The sequence below is a fragment of the Vanacampus margaritifer genome, chromosome 2 (assembly GCF_051991255.1).
Source record: "Vanacampus margaritifer isolate UIUO_Vmar chromosome 2, RoL_Vmar_1.0, whole genome shotgun sequence".
Taxonomy (NCBI): Eukaryota; Metazoa; Chordata; class Actinopteri; order Syngnathiformes; family Syngnathidae; genus Vanacampus; species Vanacampus margaritifer.
The window spans coordinates 9,722,413-9,746,412 of record NC_135433.1 but is presented as its reverse complement, the minus strand read 5'-3'; the positions used below and the strand labels follow the sequence as shown (position 1 = coordinate 9,746,412).

The following is a 24,000-nucleotide window of genomic DNA, read 5'->3' as shown; positions in this document are numbered from 1 at the left end:
CAATTGTATGTTTACTTTCCGAATTTTGTCTCTTCAAACGTGAGGCAATCTCAAAAGCTCTGGGGCGAATCAGTACCTACAAAAGAATAAAGCTTCTCCCGCGGTAACTGTTGGAAAGCAAGCAGGTGTCTTCATCCACAAAATGTAACAAATCCAGCATAGTGGTTGATGTGGGCTTCTTTGATTTTCAGACTAAGTCCTCTGTCATCCTCATCCCCGGGTAGGCGCTGTAAATTAGCATTTTTCACAACAACATTCCCTCTTCCTCTCCGGGATGGCTGTTCAAAATATTGATCTGTATTGTAACTGTAACCCAATAAATGACTGATTTATTAAGATACAGCAAGAATGGTCATCTCGAAGTAAATACGCTTTAACAGTGGTCGTGAATGTGGAAAAAAAAAATTCATGATGACAAGCACATAGAAACAACAAAGGCGTCTGTTTCTTTGTCTATAAAAACAAATAAGAATTGATTGCAGGAGCTGTTATTGATGTCATAATGTCGTTCTTGATGGCTAATATGATGGAGACTGTATCCAGATTCATCTGGCTTGACAGTTACAATTGGCCCTCTGAGGGCAATGTAAAGTCTGACCCTCTGTATTAGATTGTGCAAAGATAATGATGTTGCAGCTGATGAGTGCACATTTTGACCAATTGTGGTTATGATATACTGAAAACAGCCTTCTAGCCCTCTATCACATGCACTTTTTTTTTTTTTCATTTCTTAACCTTCCTTCTATAGTTGATTCGCTCCATCCCACTACTCATCCGCCCCGTCAATATCTGACTTCCTCTCTTTCACGTTCTCGTTCTACCAGGGAGCTGAAGCACAGAACCACCCATCAGCCACACGAGCCCAAGTTCCAGATCCACGACTACGTCGAATCTCAGAAGCACAAGACCGGTTGCTGCAGCCTTGAGTAGCTAAACCCGACACTGGGCCGGGAGACACACACACATACGCTTAAACACACGCAGAGAAGGGGATCAAGACAGAAGGGGTGGGGGGGGGGGGTGTAAGTAAAGCCAATCCCGGCACTAATCCTAAGAAGTGAGCGTCGTCCTCTTCTCCACTCAAGTGAATGACAGTGAATCCGATTGCCATCCCTTATCGAAAATGTGAATATCACTCTGTAGAAATGTGTTGTGGTCTTTGTGGTGACAGTTGTGATCAAACAAACACACAAAAAAAAGCCAAGATTTACAATATGCTATCTGTCTGCAGGGAAATGAGCAGTATGTTTGCAGTGTGCTTGGTTAAGTTTTATATGAACAATCAATATGACTGTTGATAGGGAATATAATGACTTTGCTTTCGTGTCCCTTTTCAAAGGCTGTGAACTGAATCCCTTTTGGCCTTACAGTCTTTATCTTCACTGAGTGTGCATACACAGCGCCACAGTCGCACTGTAGCTACATAACCACGTGTAATGTTGTTAGAATAAAATCAATGTTTGAGGGCTTCTGCCCATTTTGTGTGTGTGCTCCACTTGAAGGCCACACGTGAACTTCATTCAATGATTTGCTGCAGGATCTTTCCACTGTTGCACCAGAGATTATTTCCTGCCATGCTTAGGGAATCCCCAAAACATGTACACTCTTGTTTCACAAACACTCTGAAACATAACCGTCTCTCTGTTAACAATTGATGTTGTTGTGGAGACTGTACAGAAGCTGTATTTGTTCCATGCACTGTATTGTCTTAATTTGTACAATGTTCATTTTCAATGTTTGCTTGTCACGTTTGTTCCTTCTTAGAGGTGTCACGTTGATCACAAAGTGCCACGAAAAAGTGCTTTGTTATCATATTATATATATATATATATATAAAGTATATTTTGTAATGTATGTGGTGCTGTTTTATACAAGTGTTTGTGCGCGTGTTGGTACGGTATTTTGAGGGAAAGCTGTGGGAGTCAGGTTGTGCTGAGGTCAATGAGCCACAGTGTGGCAGCAGTGAGCCTGTTTATTTTGTGCAACCCAAAAGTAAATGTGGAGCATTTACAGGCCACCGTGGTGATCTATTCTTTCTATATCTTCACACGACGTCTCAATTGCGACCTTGCCGTTGGTTCTATACGTGAGTTGTATGTGGTGGAGTTAGTCGTAAACATGAAGCACATCTGTGATTCACTGTACCAGCTTTCACACCTCCTCTTCCTCCTCCTCATTTCACATATGAGTCAGAGTGTGCATCATTTTGCTTTCTCAATCCTTTACCTCTAATGAGCTACACAGCTTTAAGCACACCTACTTATCAGTGCTTCTCCAACTGCTTTGCATTTCTCTGTTAGTATGCTTGTCTTTTGTCCACTTATCAGCTCACTCTACGTGGAAAATATTTTGTTAAGAGTTTCGAGCTGTACAAGGGCCTGGAATCTCTCTCTCTCTCTCTCTCTCTCTCTCTCTCTCTCTCTCTCTCTCTCTATATATATATATATATATATATATATATATATATATATTAATCTGCTAGCTCCCACGCAGTGCATCCCACTGACAGGTAGCCTATACAGTATTATGTTATTTTGGTTGCCTTCGTGTCAGCATTTTGTAACATCAACACTAAACGAAGCGAAACTGAGCAATATTCGCCTTATTAACTTTTGTATTGGATTCGTTTTTGTTGTGCAAGTGCACCTAATGAAATAACCGTTGACCCGTTCGTTTCCCATAGCTTTGCGACTGCTTTGCATGAAGCGGCCAGCTGGGCTGGTCCGTGAACGCACCTCCCTCTTCCTGAGTGGACTTTCTACTTGGGTCGTGGAGAGTGTGCTGACGGAGTTTTTGGACCGGGACCTTCGCTCCACGCCGCAAGCGGGTCACGCATTGGACCCAGCCCCTGTCGGACTTTGAACCCGTTATTCGGTGAAAGTAAAAAGCGCGCTCGTCTACTCGTTCGAAGGGCTCGCACTTCTTCGTTTGACGCTCCCCACTCAGAAGCAAGCAGCAGCAGCAGCAGCATCACTCCGGGTCATTTTTCGAGTCTTTTCCACCACGGGTATCGAGCAACAGGTTGAGCCGCGGCCGAAAGAAGCAGTCGATCATGCCGAGTAAAAGCCAGTACTTGCGTCCCCGGCTCTGTACGCTGGATAAAGGTGACAACGGCTACGGCTTCCACCTCCACGGGGAGAAGGGAAAGACCGGTCAGTTCATCCGGCTGGTGGAGCCCGACAGCCCGGCTGAATTGTCGGGGCTCCGCGCCGGGGACCGTCTGGTGTTCGTCAACGGGGAGGACGTGGAGAACGAGAGCCACCAGCAAGTCGTGGGCCGGATAAGAGTTACTTCGGGCCGGCTGGAGCTCATCGTGATGGACCCGGACACGGAGCAGCTGCTGAAGAAGCACAACATCAAGTGTCTGAAGGAGTACGTCAACGACGGGGTCCCGTTACCCTTCGAGGATGAAGAGGACAAGGGGTCAGAAAATGGAGATGAGCGGCGAGCAGAGGGCGTCGAGGCGGAGGAGGAGCGAAGCGGGGGGTCCAGGGGGAGCACACCCGTACCGGACAGTAACGGAGAGATTCACGCGGACGCCGAGAGGAAGCTGAGCGTCGATTCAGACAAGGTGAGGCGCTTCAGGAACTTCATCAGGTACACTTGCACTATCATTCTCATGAAACCTACAAGAAGGAGTCTGACATTACACTACATTGACAGAGTTCAAGTGTCGTTCTCATGGGCACACAGAGGTGGCAAAACTACTCAAACTTTACACCAATGAAGTAGATACTCTGAAATGTGTTTAAGTACAAATTTAAAATAATATTTTTATTACAATTATATCCAACACCAGTTTTTAATAATTTGGCACAATGGGAAAAAACTTTTATGCACATAAAATAGTTTACTTTTATTAGTGCTAAGAACAAACAATAGGGGAGAAAAAAGACTTTTGAGTAACAAAAAAATGCAAAATTAGCTAATGATAACGAGTAAAGAAAATACACGACAATTTTATTTTTATTTTTCAGATTAGACAGAATTTTTTAACACCAAAAACGGGTGGGTTTTACCCTGGCACAAGACATAATCCATACTGTACATCAAGAATAATTCTTCCCTAATTAGGGTCAAGGGTGGGTTGGCACGGCACCAAACGCTGCTGCCTTTAGGTAGGCAGGTACACGACCGGCTTGACGCCAGTCAGTGTCAGGGCACACATCACGCCTATCGTACCTTCAGTATTCAGAATGTGGGAATCTGGAGTACCTAACCAGTGTCTGACCAAGATATGTGAAGTCATTGGGCTATATTTTCATGGACAGTGTGCTTTCATTGGGCGTAAAAATGGGTGCATTGTGTTTTTCGTGCCAGTGCAAGCTGAATTTAATGTGGAATTTTGTAAACTGCACTACGCTCTGCTGGGTTTTCAGGCAGACCGAGGGGCTTTTTCTTTTATAAGCCCCCGGCGTACCTAACAATTTGGTGGCCGAAAGTCAACTAAATTTTAGACTAGCTGGGAGCAGGTCTAAATTGTGGCACAGGTGGTGTAACAGATTCAGAGTTCTATGTATATGTATGGTGGATATCATCATATTTTAATTCATAAACATGACAACAGGGTGCATGAAATCATATGAATCATTGTAGAAATCAATTAATTGAACATATTATTATCATTATCATTATTATTATTATATTTCTAAAATCACTCTCCTTTGCAGCAGTACAGCTATGAGGTGACACTCTCAGACTTAAACAATCGGGTTGGAAGGCGGTGTCCAAGTGCCCACTTCACAGCTGTCATCTTAGATGTCCTGAATTCCTTATAAAAAATACTTTGTCAAAGATTGTGCGCCAAAGCTAGTCGGTTGTGTTTACACCCACAATGGTGCAAATGCCCCTTTCTAAGTGTGCTCGTCTGTGAAAATACCAAAAGTGAAAAGACTGTGGTAAACATTAGTTGTATGAAAACATTCTGTACAAATTGGTCATCGAAATCACTTGACTGGTCGGATATCATAGTTTGCACAATGTTAGCAGAGTCCCTACACCGGGGTTCACCACCATGGTGCCCTCGGGCACTGGGTAGCTCTCAAGGTTCACGAGTCCCCCAGGGGCCTGTTCTAAAAAAATAGCACACTAGTGATGCGACATTGTAATTTTCTAGGATCGTTGCAGAATTGATCATTTGAAAATGAAAATAGATATTGATATTTATAGATTTATAGAAGTGTTGCATATCTTAAATCACATTATTTAAAAAAAAAATGTTTTGGGAAAACAAGGGGGAAAAAACACAAGAAGAGTCAAGTGACCTCGATTCAACCTTTGCTGATTACCCCGTCATGGATGGCTGACAATTTACACAATTTTTAGCAAGCACTTCAAAAAAAAAAAAAAGAGATTGTGATAGTAAATTCAAATGATTTGGTCAATTGTGTTATTAGGCTAACAAAATGATACAGATAAAAATCATTATTGACAATTATTGTGAGAAACATACCCATGATGAATACTATCAACTCTTAATAATAACATTTATTATTTCTGAATTATGTATCAAACTTACTTGGGCACTTAATCAGTACCTCAGAATCAGCTGTCACTTTCAAAATGATTGCTGACCCCATCATTCTTGTGGTTGCACAGTGAATGTTGAACTGCACTGTGGTGCTGTTTGTAAACAAGAAGGACAGCATTTTGGAACGACAGATTATTTACAGGGCAGTTGCACCACTGTCATCTCAAATCGCAACTTGTTGAATGAAAAGTTGAAACTGAACATTGTTATCAGAATGTATTATTTGTCATATAATGCACGTGTTGTAACTGGTGTGTGTACACGACACACAGAAGCTGGCAAACTAGAGGTGGAAAGCCTCAGGTGACATTTTCGAGTGACCTCTGCAAATGAGATTAAATGCTGAGAGCGCCGTGAAGAATAGCTCCTCTGTGTCAGTAACGTAGCGAGCTGCGCCCACATGCTCATGCTGGCTGGACATTTGCTGTGGGTGCTGAGATAGGACAAACAACGCGGGTCAGATCACCAAAACACAACAAGGGCCCATCAACGTCCTCTTTGCAAATATTTTGGAATAATGGGGTTATGCCCTGCATCTGTCTTTAATTCACATCTTGGAAGAAGCTACTTTATCACTGTGCCCTGCCAATAATCAGACTGATCTTTTTTTTTTTCTTTTTTTTTCTTCTTCTTTTTTTTCCCAGGAGAGCTCAGTATTGTTCATTCGATTTGACATCATCATTGCTCTCCTTTTTTTAAAAAAACAAACAAATAAATTAAAAAAATTTAATAAATGTTTTTTTTTTTTAATATATATACATATATATATATACATATACATATATATATATATATATATATACTTTTTTTTTTTTGTATGTGGGTGAGTATGTGTATGTGCGTGTGTGTGTGTGTGTGTGTGTGTGCGTGCGTGCGAGCGTGTGTGTATTCATCAGTTCACCTAAAGCCCATTAAAAAAAATCCCATACTAATAATATAATATAATAATAAATTGCCAAATGCAGAAACATCAATGTAAGTTATCACGATGTGGTGGCTCTCGCTAACAGACAGAATTAAGTAACCGGAATTAGGTTAAAAAATTCTATATACGTAGACCATGTTTCTATAAATTTTGATATTTGGTTTTTATTTGAGGCAGATATTTTTTCCATTAAAATGTGATTTATGAGAAGGTTAGACCATTGGTCGATATTCAGAGTTTGTTTATTTTTCCAGTTAACAAGAATTGTTTTTTTAGCGATAGTAAGGGCTACAAGTGTAGATTGAAATTGTTTATGTGGTAAGTCAGTTGTTGTTAGGTCACCTAGCAAACACAAGTTTGGAGATAAAGGTATCCTACAGTCCAAAATAGCGGAAAGTTTTTCTAAGACTTTAGTCCAGAAATACATAACCGGAGTACATAACCATAAAGCATGAACATAAGTGTCTGTAGTGTTTTGTAAGCATTGGAGACAAATGTCGGAGTCTGAGAGTCCCATTTTCTTCATCATATATTGAGTAATGTATGTTCTGTGAATAATTTTATATTGGATAAGTTGTAAATTTGTGTGTTTTGTCATTTTAAATGCGTTTTCAAACAAATAACCAGATTGATCTAATGACGACACCACCGGGTAGATGAATATTTTTCTTTATCCAAGACAAATATTTTACAATGAAAAACAAACCACAAGAGCAGGACACACTCATTGTCCACTTAATCTCCTTAAATCAAACTAAATCAATTTTTTTGAGACTTTGGATCTTTGTTTATATGAGCACATTCTCCCTCCACAGTCTCCACTTGTTGCTGGGCTTGCTCGTATTTATCTTGTTCCCACGCTTGTCTGTGTGTGAGGCCATGAACGCACCATCGGGGTTCATTCAAAATGCACTAGACGAGAAGCGTCTCCATCCACTGTGGAACATGCGTCTTCCACTGCATTCTGGTTGTTTACCCCCGAGGCTGTTTGCGTCTGTTTGTCTGTCTGAGCCCCTGCTTGCTTTCATCAGTGGCGATATGTGATGAGGGGCCAACATGTCCACAGCCAGAAGCAAAATAGTGTCAAAGCAAAAGCAATTTCTACAAAAGCAAGACATGCCGAGGGTCAGCTGCCCCACAGATTTTCTTTGTTAATTATTATTTAAAAAAAGAAAAGTGCTTGCAGTGAAACTCATTATTAAAACTCATTCACTGCCATTGACGGCTATAGACGTCAAAAATTCATTTGAACTATTTCTATTAGTTCACTTTTGCTAACAAGAGTATGAAAACCTAGATTTTTTTTTATTGCACATTCAGAACAGATATACAATTTGTGATTAATCCTTGGTTAACTAGTGAAGCCATGTGATTAAATACAATTTTAAAAAAAATGATCCCGACGCCCCTAATTTTATTTTTTTATATTAAAAACAAGGAGCGTCAGACGATTAAAATTTGTAATCGTAATTAATCGCATGACTTCAATAGTTGACTCAGGATTAATCACAAATTTTACATCTGTTATAAATGTACAATACAGCATTTTTTCTAGGTTTTCATAAAAAAATGAAATGAAAAGAAACAAAAAGTTAAACTAATAGAAATAGTTCACATGAATTTTTTTACGTCTATAGTCGTCAATGGCAGTGAATGAGTTAAGCATAGTCGATTTTGACGTGCAAAGTAGATTTGAAGAAAGAGGGAAGCAACAAGTATTTTATATGATTTGCGGTAGGCATTAACTGTATTCAATTGGACATAATTGTGATTCCCCCTAACACACACACACACACACACACACGCACACACACACACACACACACACACACACACACCATGATAATTCTTCTTCACGGAAATTTGCATAATTTACTACTTCTCTCCACCCTCTGATTGTAATCTGAATCACACACACGCGAAAAGAGAAGAGAATTAGTTGTTGGGAAGCAGAAGTACACTTTAGGCCTGTTTGTTCTGTTTTGATCTGTGTTGATTGCAGTATTTGTCAAAATGAAAACAAAATTAAACATATGTAAAATTGTAAATAATAATAATAGATTTACATGCTCTCTTTTTTTCTTTGCTTTTTTTTAAAGAAAGAAACTGAGATGAACTTGATGCGTTATTGGATCTTTAGTTCTAACTGAGAAAGGCAAGGAGTGCTAATGGCTTTAGTACCTTGTAAGCGAGCAGCAAAACGACCTTTGGAGCTCACTGTGTATTTTTGCGCTTTGTTTGACGATGACGACGAAGCCTCAGTTATTTTGTTGGCTGGTTCACTTCTCCATGTTGTGACCTTCATTTGTGCGCAGTCTCACTCTCACCTATAATACGTTCATCTTTACATTTAAATGCACTTCTCATCACGTGGTGCGAGAACATCTGTGTAACCATGGCAACATCGTAAGATTCTCCCTGGCTTCCGGGAGGGGGCGTTTCTCTTCGTTACCCTCTTTTGTGTTGCTTCAAAGATCCGGCCAGACGGACGTGCTTGGGTGTCAGTGCGTGCGTGTTGTGTTTGCATGCTTGTGTGTCATCCTGGCGGGACCTCAGGGTTTGGGCAAAAGGAATGCTGCACATGATGTTGGGAGAAAATCCCGGGATGTCGAGCTGTATTAGAAACGCACTCTGAAATGAATGCAACATGGAGACACTAATGTCCCTTGAGTTCAATTTACACTTGGTTGGTCCCAAAAGTCTCTTTGTGCGCGTGCGCCCTACAACCGTCAAAACAGCAGAAAGTTGTCATGAAAAGCCAACAATGCTTGTTCCAGCACGTCCTGTACCTGCAGCCTGCAGGCCAAAGTGAATTGTACCATTAGGCCATCTGCACAATGCGTCAAGAGTAAACATGGGATCAAGCAGTGTGCAATCAAACAACATAACCTAGCAGTGCATAAGTGCTGACCGAGTCTTTGTATCTTTATATTGGAGAAAAAAAAATGTATGTTTAAATAGCTGATAGCACCAGCAGACTTTTATTTATATACAACCTGTTGACAAACAAAAATGATGTACAAACCCAATTCCCAAAAAGTTGGGACACTATACAAAGTGTGGATAAAAACTGAATGCAAGTATGTGGAAATGCCAAATTTTAATATTTTACTACAGACGCTCCCCACCTTACGAACGAGTTACGTTCGGGACGATCGTTCGTAAGGTGAATTTGTTCGTAAGTTGCTTCAGTGCTATATTTTGTATTATAATTTATGTTTAAAGCCTATATAAGTATATTGAAGGTTTATATAAGTATGTTTAAGGCTTGTACAAGTAACCTGCATTGGTTTGTACTGAAAAAAACTTTTAATAAAATGGAGAGAATACGTACAGTACTGTACTGTACTACGTATGTTAGAGAGAGAGAGCGAGAGACACACACAGTATGTACATGTACGTAATAAGATAAATAAAATGAAGTTTAACTTACCTTTGGAAGATGTGCTCAATGCTTAAGGAGATGATGGAGGAGGAGGAAGAGGAGGATTTTATGTCATGAGAGATTCTTCGTCGTCGCTGGAATCGGCTTCAAAAGTTATTTCCTGCTTCATGGGGACCGGCGTTTCTTCCTCCTCCTCCTCGCCACGTTGCTCAGCCTCCAATGAGCTCTCACAGCGCCAAGCGTCGGTATTAGCGGCGGAAAGAAGCACTACGCGCAATACAAAATCTAACTTACAGCATCTCTTTCCGAACATTTTTCGACATACTGTACGCGCAGAAATGTTCGTATGTACCGTTGTTCGTAACTCGAATGTTCGTAAGTAGGGGAGCGTCTGTATGTTGATTTTAAATTCCATGGTGTCAACAAATCTCCAAAAAGTTGGGACAAGGCCGTTTTCACCACTGTGAGGCATCCCCTCTTCTTCTTACAACAGTCTGCAAATGTCTGGGGATCGAGGAGACAAGTTTCGAAATAGGAATGCCGTCCCATTCTTGTCTAAGACGCGTCTCTCGAACTGTTCGACTGTCTTGGGCTTTCTTTTATGCACATTTCTCTTTATGATGCGCCAAATGTGCTCTAGAAGTGAAAGAAGTGGACTGCAGGCTGGCCATTTCAATACCCGGCGGGATCCTTTTCCTACGCAGCCATGATGTTGTAATTGGTGCTGCATGTGGTCTGGCATTATCGTGCTGAGAAATGCAAGATCTTCTCTGAAAGTGATGATGCCTGGATGGGAGCATATGTTGTTCTCCAATCTCAATATACCTTTCCAGATGTGGAAATGTCACCCTATACCATCACAGATGCAGGCTTATAAACTGAGTGCTGATAACAACTTGGGTTGTCCTTGTCCTCTTGAGTCAGTTATGATATAGCGTCCCAACTTTTTTTTTTTAGATTTGTTGACACCATGAAATTGACAATCAACATATTTTCCCCTTAAAATGATACATTTACTCAGTTTAAACTTTTGACCTGTCATCTATGTTCTATTCTGAACAAAATATTGAAATTTGCACTTCCACATAATTGCATTCAGTTTTTATTCACAATTTGCATTGTGTCCCAACTTTTTGGGAATTGGGTTTGTAAGTCTATAGCATTATGTTATAGCATTAAGCTAGCAGACATTTACAAGACAATGTGTTTGCTCAAATACACAAGTGATTGTCTTGAGTTAGTTTACAGGAAACTTCAACTGTATGATGGCGTATTAGGGCCACGTATATAAAAATATATATATTCTTAGAGAGGGTGTAATATACCGAGAAAAAAAAATCGCAGATTTGCAAGAAAAAAAACACAGAAACTTGCGTACTAGCGTAGCGATAGTCTGGAGGAGGTGCTGGCTTTTGTTCACCAGGAGCTAACGTGAGGATTTGTTGCCGGTAAATGGGACAATCTTTATAAAACGAAAAGGCTTTCTTCTTAAACTTTACTCGTCATACACGGCAAGCTACAGCGACAACACTTCCTGACCCCTTATCAGATGACAAACACTAGCAGACGCTAGCAGACTTTAGGTAAATGCAAGTGAATGACTGAGAACAACAGATTCAACACATCAATTTAGCGACTTGTACCCAACGCTTCAAAGTGTGAAGGCTAAATATGATATGGTTAATCAGCGCTAAAGCAATTACTATCTCCTTATTTGAAAACCCGACCGAAAAGTATTGGCACAAGCATCCGAGTACGCTACGTGTACTTCTAGCAAAACTGTGAGTTTATTTCTCGTAAATTTGGGAGTTTTTTCTCGCAAATTTGCCACTTCGGAATGTTGCAACTATACACGTTTTTTTTTTCTTGTAAATGTGTGTTTTTTCTCTCTGAATATTACCCCCTCTCTAAAAATATACAGTGCTGCTCAAAAGTTTGTGAACCCTGCAGGCATGGTCAGATTTTTTTGTATAAAATATTAAAATAACCTTATTAAATGTTTAGTCGTACCCAAATCTACAATGCTGACATTGAAAATTATGGACTTGAACAAAAAGAATGATGATATTGTCATTCATTATCGAGCAAAAGTTGTTGATTTAAGAAAAACTCAGATTTCATGGGTGCAAAAGTATGTGAACCTCTCACTTAATCGGACATTGCACCTTTTGCAATGAGAACTTCATCCAAACACTTTCTTTAGTGACTTATCAGTCTTTCACATCTACTTTGGCTGATTTTTGCCACTCTTCCTTGCAAAATGCAGCCAGTTGAGAGAGGATGGATTTGCGTCTAGCATAAACTGCCCGCTTCATGTCCCGCCGCAGTATTTTGAAAGAATTTAAATCAGGACTTTGACTGGGCACATCCAGAACATGAATTTTGTTCTTCAGACATTCCTTGGTTGTATTTCTAGAATGCTTTGGATTATTGTCATGTTGCACGAGCCATCATCTACCAGGCTGTAACTTTACAAAGGACGGCTTCAGGTTATGATCCAGGATTTCACAATTTTCCTCTGAATTCATGATTCCCTGGATTGTGTGAGTTGTCCAGGTCTTGAGGATGAAAAGCCAGCCCAGAATTTAACATTCTCACTACCCTGCTTCACTGTAGGAAGAAACTTTCTCCAAACATGTTTTAGTTGTGACCAAACAGTTCAATTTTGGACTCATCTGTCCACAGAAGGGACTTCCAAAAAGCTTCAGGTTTGTCCAAGTACTCTCTGGCAAAGTTGAGATGGGCAGCTTTGATCTTTTTTTGTGAGCAGAGGCTTCTACCTAGCAAGCCTTCCATGAAAGCCTTCTTTCTTCTGATTGTTGAAGCATGCACATGTCCCAGATGCAGCAAAAGAGGTCTGCAAATCGAGTTTGAGTTAGCTTTTTACCTGAATTATTATTTTTCTTGTGGTTCTTGCTGATATCTTTAGAAGGTCGTCCACTTCTAGGCAGGATTGTAGTAATTTTCAGGGTTCTCTAGTTGCAGATGATCTGCTTCACAGTGGAATGATGAAGCTCATTTTTTTTTAGATGACTTTATAGCTTTCCCCAGACAGATGTGCTGCCACTTGCTGAGGTCCCCTGAGATTTCTCTTCCTCTCAGCATGGTTGACCTGTATGGGTTCACCTGGGCAAGACTAAAGTGACGTGGTTTTGTCTCCGTTTCAGTCAGAGATGCACAATTTCTTCGCTAAACCTCTCATTTCATTGGTCTATTTCAGTGGTTAGTTTAGCTACCAATTTGTCCTAACTGATCCTACTTGACTGCTTGTTTTAAGCAATGCAGCTCAGGGTTCACTTACTTTTGCATCTACATGAATTGATCAAAAACTCTTAAGTTAAGTTATGACTACACAATTGATTTAAAAAAAAAAAGGCAAAAAAAGGACAATGCATTGAATTGATAAACCTACACCTGTTATTTCATATAAAATTAAATGGTTCAGATTGAACAACAAAATCAGGTTGAAACAATTGGAAAGTCCAAATTGCTCAAGAGGTTCACAGCACGCTCAGGAGGGACAGAATTGAATAGTACAATATATGACAGCATTTTCACGAGTATGAGTACAAACATGCAGTAGCCAATTAACCAATAGGCAATTTATAGTCATCAAAAGAAAACGAATCACTGTATTCTTTAGTGGTATCGAACCAAGAGAGACCTGTAATAGTTTGTCTAAATAATAAAGTCAGTACTCTAAGCGGCCATGATGCAATGCAAATTTGCGCTGCACGACTTTTGTGTCTGAATCTCAATTCCATGAGCTTCTTATCAGATTTGACCTTTTTCACTCCCCATTTGCAGCATCTGATGAAATGGCCCGGGGGGAAAGAGCCAGATGACACTTGAGAATATTAAAGGGCCAATTTTGATGTTCATTTGTCAGTTAGTGGAGATTAGCAGCAGCTACAATAATGATTGCCTGTTACTGTTCAGGAGTCTCCGCCTTGCCAGGACTGCAGAACATTTGCACTGGTTTCCTGTCATTGTTATCGGTGGAAGGTTACCCCACCTTGTCTTTTTGATTGTCCCTCTACACGGCAGTTACAGTATGTGGAGGTCTGCATGGATATATTGTAGCTCAACTTCCCATAGGTGATGTCATAATCTTCTTGCACTCAGTTTCGCGTCAAGATACGATTAAGCCACAATATCTTTTCTCATTTTGTAGGTGTAATGCTTTGTTGAGCTACTACTATAGGTTCTACTTTCTACATGTACAATGTCTTTTTTGACTATTAAAAGTTTGAAATACTTGCCACCGTAATGTATTGCATACACACAGTGCAATGAACTGAACAATTTAAGCCTAAGAGCATTTTGCTGATAGTGATTTTGTGGCGGAGATAACGCAGCAACTGCAATGACACAAAACATATAAAACGATAAAAGGTAACAGATACAGATATAGACAAGTTAAATATTAGTCAAGGTTCAAAGTAAACAGAAATTCCAGCTGATACTTTGTGTATTACTCAAGCGGGTTTTGTTCATGTCTCACTATTGCATGACGTTGACGTACAGGATCAAATATACTTCGTGGTTCACTCAGTGCTGCCTGCACTTTATCATAGATAGTGTGTGTGTGTGTGTGTGTGTGTGTGTGTGTGTTGAAAGGGCTCGTGTTCACATGGTTGCACGTATACTGTACGTGTGCTAGTGTCTTTTTGTTGACTTCACATGCACGAGTCACATTTAGGAGTCACCCTTCCCGCCTCTAATTGTTGATTGTTGGCTTTCAGAGGAAATGGTCCATGTGATAAGTCTGCAAGAGGATGTTATAGTATTGAATATGCAGCGACCTGTTTAGATATTTCCCCATCCTGCATTATTTATAGGAAAGTGCCATTTCAAGCATGTAATGTATGGCTTTGTATCCAAGGAAAAACACGGTGGGCAATTTTGGTATTGCTATGATTCTGTTAAAATTGGATTCAGATTGTTGCTCTTAAGTTCATCACTGATTATGGATGCATCTCAAATCCTGGATGCCTATTTTTCAATGTTTTTTGTTTCTTACTGTGTGACTACTTGCTAGTTTTTTCAATGACAAATACATAAATGATTTTGTAGTTTAGAATGATGTGGTTAGTGGATTAAAAAAAAATACTGGTCACCAGCAACACTCTCACTCTCATTCAAGGTACGAATGAAACATGCATGTTGTCAGAAAACCCCTAGTAAAAATGGGAGAAGGAACCCCGATCCTTGCTTTTGACTGTGAGGCAGACATGCTAACCACATGCGTCACTGGGCTGCCCACCACAAAAACAACAGAAAGGGAGGAACACAAAATAAATCTTACCTCCACAAAACCTGGTGCAGCTTTTGCCATGTCACCTACACGCAAGCTAAATCAAGCCTCAAGATAGCATGTAATAGAGCGGGCGACCATATTTGGTCACTAGAGTGGGTTTTCAAAATGGACGCCACATGCATCTCTGTGAGGCAACGATCTTATAAGCTAAAAAAAATATCAAATAAAGCAAAATATAATTACCTTTTTGTATGACGATACATCATTAAAATTAGATGTTGATAATACAACATTTTTTTAAAGTTAATTTGTCATATAAGGCATTTAAGTGGCGTGACAAATGGTTAAATACTCCAATGGCGTCAAATATATGGACGAAACTGTGACTTTTGGTGGCCATTACGCCATCCAGCAAAGTTGTGCGCTGTGTCACACAGAGATCTGAGTCAACAATGAGGCTACAAATACGAGCTTAGCTGACCAAAGTCGCATTCAGATGCAGAATTTAATATTTCATTGTCAAAACCTTTAAGAGCCCGCTTCCCTCTGTGAAGTAGGTACGATATGCTCTGTTGCCAGCAGCAACACACAACTAAATGACTGTGAAAATCTTCAGTGCAAGACAACTGAAAAAACTCTTTAGGGGCTCAAAAAGAACAATAATGCTTAAGTGCAGTTGAATAACAGTTGAAATTGGCAATTACATTTTAACCTTTGACCTCAGGAAGAGTTCTTTTATATCATTTTATTGCATCGGATATTACTCAAGCACAGTGAAATTATATTCTATTTGTTGAAAGAAATTATATAATAAAATTAGGGATAGACTGATCGGTCTGGCCGATAATCGGCGCCGATATTCAACATTTTATGAATATCGGCATCAGCCTCTTTTTTTGTTTTGATGGCCGATATATTAAAAACTGTTATTTTTGCTCCAATGGGCGCTTTTCTCCTCCGTTTGCTCTGAGTCAGCGGCTGTTGACTCCCTGCAGTATTGGCCCGACCACAGCACCATCTGATTGGTTGCTTGTGCAGTGCTAACAGCCAATAAGCAGCAATTAGCTAACCTAATAGCCATTTTTTTTAGCGGTTATTGGGGAGTAATCTCGGGGTGGTTAGCGTGTGGGTGAACGGTTAGCCCGCAAGCTAACAGTTAGCTCGCAAATTAACGGCTATTAGGTTAGCTCGCGGGTTAACTGTTAGCTCGCGAATTAGCAGCTATTAGCCCGTGAGCTATCCGGCTAGCTCGCAAATTAACGGCTATTAGGTTAGCTCGCGGGTTAACTGTTAGCTCGCGAATTAGCGGCTATTAGCCCGTGAGCTAACCGGCTAGCTCGCAAATTAATGGCAATTAGGTTAACCCGCGAGCTAACCTAATAGCCGTTTTTTAGCGGCTATTTGGGAGTTATCCCGGGGTTAGTGTGTGGGTGAATGGTTAGCCTGCGAGCTAACAGTTAGCCCGCAAATTAGTGGCTATTTGGGAGTTAGTGTGCGGAAGCCACATTATAGTTGGTGCAAAAGCTGATGGCAAACAAAAAACCTTTAACATGTTGCAAATCACAAAAGCTGTTTAATAAACATGTCATTGAAGGCATTTAAGCAGTCAAGTGCTGGAGTTTTTATTATTATTTTATTATTTAAAATTTTGACACCAACTTTTTTTTTCTGCAAATGTGTATTGGCTTCAAATATCGGTTTTACCGATAATCGGTTTCGGCCCTGAAAAAAGCATATTGGTCTATCTCTAAATAAAATATTGTGACAGGTTGGTCTATCATTGTTAGCGTTTATGAAGACAGATTTCCAAATGTCACCGAATAGTAGAAAAGACCGTCATGAAAAATAATAGCGATGACTCATATAAAGCAAGCGTGCTGTTCACAAAAAGAACTGTTTTCATGAAACACTCAATGCAAACAATTGCTCTCAATTTGTCACGTATGCAAATCATAATTCTGCGTGTCACTAACGCGTCTTAGTGACGCCAGTCCAAACAACAGCTCCACTGTACTGTCATGAGTCCAAGGCCATTGCGGCCCAGGCAGGGCTTGAAACCTGCCTTGGGTCCATGTGTGTAAAAGTGGGTGGGTGTGTTTCTGGTGATAGTGATTTTGTCGCTACCGGAGCGAGAGTCCACAATGCCACATTCCATTCTGCTAAAGGTTCACCACCCCGGCCGGACAATAAGCGGGAGGGCCGCGCCCTGCCTGGGGGTGGGTGGAGGGGGAAATGACTTGCTGCTCACCCTCAAATAGACTCACCCCTATTTGTCCTCCTCCTTTCCCACCATGCAATACACACAATTGTTATTATACTTTATACTGTCTTTGCTCTACAGCGATGCTTTTACTTACGCATGTAATTTGTTTCATGACAAGTCAACATGACAGTATGTGCAAAGTTAATTTGGCAAAGGAATACTAATTTATCAATGCATAACTTTATTGGCAATCAATTTCTTTACCATCATTGCTAGTCTCCACCTTATATTATTACTACTTAACTGTAAATACATTTGAGGCGACTCAAATACACGAAACGAGGTCATCATTGGGTACACGGTATCTGCACAGTGATTGATTGATTAGTATAACAATTCTTCACATGTAGCTAAAAAAATGGCAATAAAAGTATAAGAAACATTTCTGCTTTGCCACTGCTAACTACTGTACGACAACAATACAGCATCCACCCACCCATTCTCTGCTGCTCATCCTGTTTAGGGTCAGGGTTAGCTGGAGCATATCCCAGCTGACTTTTGGCCAGCGGCGGAGTACACCCGGGCACATCACAAACAACCGTTAACAACCATAGGCAATAGGAATGTCGGGTTTTTTTTGCACCCGAGTCCAAAGTCACTTCATTTTGAGGGTCTGCTTCAAATAGAAATAAAATAAATAGATAATATTAATAATAATAATAATACATAAATAAATAATTTTTATATATATATATATAAATAATAAATAAAAAGACTCATAGTCCTGATCCAATAACTCGGGATGTTCAATACCACTTTTATTTTTACCGATACGAGTATGAATACTCAACTCTTGAGTAGTCACCGATAACATGTACCGATACAACTGGTCAATGTATGTTATCTGTGAAAATGTAAAAATCGGATCTTTTTCAGCCGATACTGATCAGCTAAAAATCACACGGTCGGCCCAGTTTTTTGAAATTGGATCGGGACAACCCAAATAAGCAACTTATAGGGCTCTTTTTCTATAGATAGCAGACAAAAAGTGTCACTTCTTGATTTTTCTGCTGGTGCAAGCCACTTTTAGCGTGTTTGGAAATTTGGCAGACTCCACTGCAACATGCTGGTTGGTCCGGCGGACTGAAAGTGTTTTCTTTTACACGCTCCTGGTGCACCTGACAGCTTGATGTCCGAATATAGGCTAAACTTTAGACCAGCTCAAAGCAGGTCTAAGTTGTGGCGCAGGTGGTGTAACTAGATTTTGATCGAGGTTCAAGCAGACGGATTCAGACGTCCGTGGACGTGTGTTGGATGTCATTGTTCATTTGTAAATATGACAACAGTGTGCGTCAAAACCCTCTGAATCATTGAATGTATTTTCAAAATCACCCCACTGGCCACAGCACAGTTTTGGGATACGCTCTGCAGGTGGCAGGAAGACTGGCTGAGAAGATAGAACTTGTCTGATAGGAGTGAGCTGTCAGTCAGTGGGAGGTCATCTCGATGTGTTTAAAAAAAGAAGCAGACTTAGGCAGGACCTGCAGGGCCATCTTCTAGATAGCCCAGTCGGTTAATCAATATCTCCCCATTTTGTCTTATCACAGTCGGCTGTGTTGACTGACATTGTTTGTCCGTTTTCAGGCCTTTTCCCCTGTGGAGTCTATTGTAATGGGAACCCTCTGGAGAATGTAGCTTTAGTGTCTTTTGTGGAGTTTGTCCCATCCTGGAATGGAAGTGGGGGACAGTAGCCTGCTTTGTTTCCCTCCTCTGCCTGCCTTGCAGCTGGTCCAGTGGTCCTGCTTGAAATCCAACACCCCCATCCCTGCGTGAGCACAAAACCTGCAGTGTGGCGCTTAAAAGGGGGGGGGGGGGGGTACCAGGTTCACAATAGTGCGGCCATCAAACGTTTAGGACGCTCGTCTGGGACGTTGTTAATCGGTGCCAAAAACGACACATGACAATCACAAGGTGCGCGAGGCCGCCTGATTTGTGGCGTCACGGCGTAACCATGGTGATCGGCGGAGTGTCACCGTGCGCTTTTTCTTGACGCGTGATCAAAGGAGCCAATCTTGCGGGAGCGCCGCCCCCTCATTGAGAGGGGGCGGGAACCAGAGGAGAATAAGCCAAATAGAGACTTGAAAGAGTGACCAGCTGAGCGTGACAGCTTCACTATCAAGCGCAGCTTACTGTAACAGATGCTTGCACAGAAGGAGGCCTATTTAAATTGTCCAAAAAAAAAAAAATCCACTTACACATTTGATCTCTTCCTGTTGTGCAACAATAAGAAAAGTTGCGAGGGATGAGCAGGGCCGCGCAGCCAGGGGTGCTTCACTTTGCGCGCTTTCCGTTGCGCATGCTAGCAGAATGAGTGGCGGCCCTTCAACCAATCACACACAACACAAACACACACTCGGCGCCACTCACACAAACCACAAACTGCCTCGCAGATCAAACCACACTCTGTTCAGCACAATGTGTCCTGTCATCAGCCAACAGATCGTTAGCGAGACACTTTTCTGGGCCCTTATATTACTTTGAATAATAAACAATAATATTCAATACTAAAATTGTATTCAATTGGAATAATCATATAGCAAATAATATGTTTGTTTTTCCTGTTGGAAAGTTAATTCTTGTTTCATGGAGGATCATGAACAAACCTGAAAACATATAAAGGGCCGAGGCCTCCATGAAAATGCAAAGTTCAGCTTCAAGAAAAACTCGTGGAGAGTCTGATTCAGAGATGCAAACTTGTGACTCACATGTCTTTGGGGAATATAAAATGAGGCCCGGCATTGTTTGGGAATGATTGGTATTCAACACAACTTCTCCGTTTTTAAGGCCAAAGCCTCGCAGGAGCGGAGATTCAAAGTACACGCTCTGCTTTGGTTGTCTGACAGGCTGCGCTCGGGCTCTCGGTGGCCACATCATTAGGTACACCTTCACAATCTAATGAGCTGTATCGAGTTCAGTTTTGATCAACATTATGATGGGTGGTAAGTTGTAAACATTGCAGTTGTAGTGATAAAGTGTGCTGCATCATATTCAGTATTTTTTAAGCTTTAATAATAGATCAATACTGTGTTAACTTCAGTGAACTAATTCTTTACATTTTCAGTTAACTTTAGAAGAAATGCTGCTGCAACTTCTGTTTTTGTTTGAAATGAACACTAAGATAAGGGAAATTTCAACATTTTCGGACATTTTGAAATTTTGAAATTTATCGTAGAAAGAAAAAGTGAGCTATTTACATGTTTACGATTTCATTTGACTTTTTAAGACACACGATGACTCCTTGAACTTTTTTGTTAGAATTTTAAAACAATGATATTGTCTAAGGTTAATTAATAAATAAATAAACATTTTCCTGTTTTCAATTAACATATACTTAAAAAAAGTTTTAACACAGTTAAGAGTTGAACTGAAAGTGAATAACAGCTCAAAGTATATGTTATTGGCCTCCTTGACTAATAATAAATTAATGATCGGTATTGGTATCGACACTGAAAAAAACAACATATCGTTCTATCGCTAGTATTTGGTTGTCTTGTTTAATGACTATGTGGGAACATATATTATTATTATTAGTCTAACCAAAATGTTTGAATCATGAATATCGTTGTCATCGGGCCGAAACAGATTGTCTCAGAGAACATAATGGAAATAAATAAAAAGAAATAAATACAAAATAAATTCTGTTGTTAAAGCATATAATGACAGTAAGTGACTATTATTAACCTTGATAACAAGTGACGATGCTTTATGGTGATGCTGGAATCTTTCAAGTCCGAATCTGGTTCAGAAAAAAAAGTCGACAGAAAAATAAATGCAAGTGTACTATAGTTAAATTGTGTGTTATTAATTAAGATGTACATCCATTATGAAATTAAGGCTTTCTAACGAAGTGTCTATCTGCAGGTTTGTCAAGTTAAGCGTGATTCTTTACTGTACATTGCTGATGCTATTTCCATCGAGCAACATTGATGGCCGTCCAGCTGGTAGTTCTTGCCTCCGGCTGACAAACAACCGAGGAGACGGTGAAAACAAACCGGCCCTCCTAGATAGTGAGTGACGGATTAGAAGCGGATTAGGAAAATAATCAGTCAATTGCAGCCTTAATTGGATTTACTTGTCCTCCCAGATGTTGTCTGATCCCCGTCAGGACACAGTGTGGTTCCTCGCCCATTGGTCAGCTCAGATTTGCTTTCCTTTCCTGATTTCCATATCGGTGACCTTTTGTTCAAAATAGTTGTGCTCAACATGGAAAACTATCATTGTCTATGCTGCATTTTTTCAAGTCACTTTTTTCATACAGTGCCTCCCACTTGCCAGTGTTAATATACAACGGCGTATTAGGGCCACGTATGAATATATTTTTTTAGAGGGCGGGGAAAATATTCTGAGAAAAAAACTCTCAAATTTGCTACTTCATAAACTCGCAAATGAACGAGCTTTTTTCTCGCAAATTTGCGACTTTATAAAGTGGCAGATTTGCAAGAAAAAAGCTTTTTTTGCACTTATTTATCTTTTTTTACAACAGCGTATTAGGGCCACGTATAAATAGAGGGAATATTCAGAGAAAAAAACTCGCAAATTTGCCACTTTATAAACTCGCAAATTTGCCACTATAAAGTTTATATAGTGGCAGATTGGCGAGAAAAAAATTCAGAAACTTACGAGAAATACACGTAGCGTAGCTATAGTCTAATCATGTGAGGATTCGTTGGTGGTTAATGGGACACTGTTTATAAAATGAAAAGGCAGGATGGAGACGGATTCATTCTTAATTAAAACTTTACTTGTCATTCACCGCAGCCAGAGCGACAACACTTCCTGATCCCCTATCAGCTGACTAACACTATCCAATCAGAAGCTAGCATACTACGCTTACAAAACACTACAGACACTTATGTTCATGCTTTATGGTTATGTACTCCGGTTATGTATTTCTGGACTAAAGTCTTAGAAAAACTTTCCGCTATTTTGGACTGTAGGATACCTTTATCTCCAAACTTGTGTTTGCTAGGTGACCTAACAACAACTGACTTACCACATAAACAATTTCAATCTACACTTGTAGCCCTTACTATCGCTAAAAAAACAATTCTTGTTAACTGGAAAAATAAACAAACTCTGAATATCGACCAATGGTCTAACCTCCTCATAAATCACATTTTAATGGAAAAAATATCTGCCTCAAATAAAAACCAAATATCAAAATTTATAGAAACATGGTCTACGTATATAGAATTTTTTAACCTAATTCTGGTTACTTAATTCTGTCTGTTAGCGAGAGCCACTACATCGTGATAACTTACATTGATGTTTCTGCATTTGGCAATTTATTATTATATTATATTATTAGTATGGGATTTTTTTTAATGGGCTTTAGGTGAACTGATGAATGCACACACACACACACGCACATACACATACTCACCCACATCCCCCCCCCCAAAAAAATAAAAATAAATAAATAAATAAAAAATATATATATATATATATGTGTGTATATGTATATATATTTAAAAAAAATAATAATAATAAAAAAAAAACATTTATTAAAATTTTTTAATTTATTTGTTTTTTTAAAAAAAGGAGAGCAATGATGATGTCAAATCGAATGAACAATACTGAGCTCTCCTGGAAAAAAAAAAAAAAAAAGAAGAAGAAGCTAGCATACTTTAGGTAAATGCAAGTGAATGACGGAGAGCAGCAGATTCGACACATCAGCTTAGATACTTGTAAAAAAAATATATATATATATATATATATATATGAATGTGTAAAATAAAAATTCGGGAAACATGAATGTACAAGTAAATATACATTTTAGCAAATTAACTTAAATGCTTGATCGTTCGAGTGTGGACCTTCGCAAAGCAAGGCGTCTTTGTCGCTGGCCAGTGGCCGTACACAACGGTTCAAATAGTGAATGCCTAACATGATATGGTTAATCTATGCTAAAGCAATTACTATCTCCTTATTTGGGAAACCGACCGAAAAGTATTGGCACAAACAGTCGAGTAGTACGCTACGTATATTTCTTGTAAAAATTAGTTTTTTTCTCAGAAATCTGCCACCTTATAAAGTCGCAAATTTGCGTGAAAAAAAAACACATAAATTTGCGAGTTTTTTTCTCTGAACATTGCCCTTGAACTCTAAAAAAATAAATAAATTATACGTGGCCCTAATACGTCATCGTATTAATAAGAGGTGTGTTTACATGTGTGTTTTTTCTGTGTTTAGAGGATTTGTGTTCCGATTTCGCTTTGATGTCAGGAAGTTGGTGAGAGCAGAGGGAAGCATATTGAGAGAAGATGTGTTGACAGTTCCTGTGTAACACTTCCCTCCTTAGAGGGAAAGTTTGTGTCACTGAGAGGTTGCTCATCTTGAAACAATGCTCTTCCACACAATAGACAACTTCAAGACATGACATTCAACTGAAGGCAGTAGTTACTTATGTCAGTTGATTGCATGTGAAGGAGTTATCAGTTTGTAATTAGCAGGACACTCCCTCAGCGTTTTGTGTATGTAGCTAACACATCAGCGTCGACTGCACACATTCATAGTCGTGTTTATCAGATCGTTGCTGTGCACCTGCAATGTGCACCTCAATAAAGATAACGAGAAGGCTAATGAGCAGCAGAACCCACGTCAACATGTCCCTCTCGGTCACCTGCGTGGCTTTTGT

General features: G+C 39.8%; 2 protein-coding genes across 4 annotated transcripts in view; both read left to right on the top strand.

Annotated features, from left to right (window-relative positions):
- Positions 1 to 24,000, top strand: part of LOC144043177 (ras-related protein Rab-37) — an 85,910-nt gene that overhangs the window by 10,285 nt on the left and 51,625 nt on the right. For both annotated transcript variants that reach the window (XM_077556475.1, XM_077556476.1), the window contains exon 9: positions 825 to 981. In XM_077556475.1, coding sequence (XP_077412601.1) covers positions 825 to 930 — 106 coding nt within the window. In that variant the 3' untranslated portion in view covers positions 931 to 981. The remainder of the gene's footprint in view (positions 1 to 824; positions 982 to 24,000) is intronic.
- The window catches only part of nherf1b (NHERF family PDZ scaffold protein 1b), a 35,666-nt gene continuing 14,188 nt past the window's right edge, over positions 2,523 to 24,000 (top strand). Inside the window, exon 1 of one of the 2 annotated variants that reach the window (XM_077556704.1) lies at positions 2,523 to 3,571. In XM_077556704.1, coding sequence (XP_077412830.1) covers positions 3,053 to 3,571 — 519 coding nt within the window. In that variant the 5' untranslated portion in view covers positions 2,523 to 3,052. The remainder of the gene's footprint in view (positions 3,572 to 24,000) is intronic. The other variant, XM_077556702.1, reaches the window with a different exon arrangement.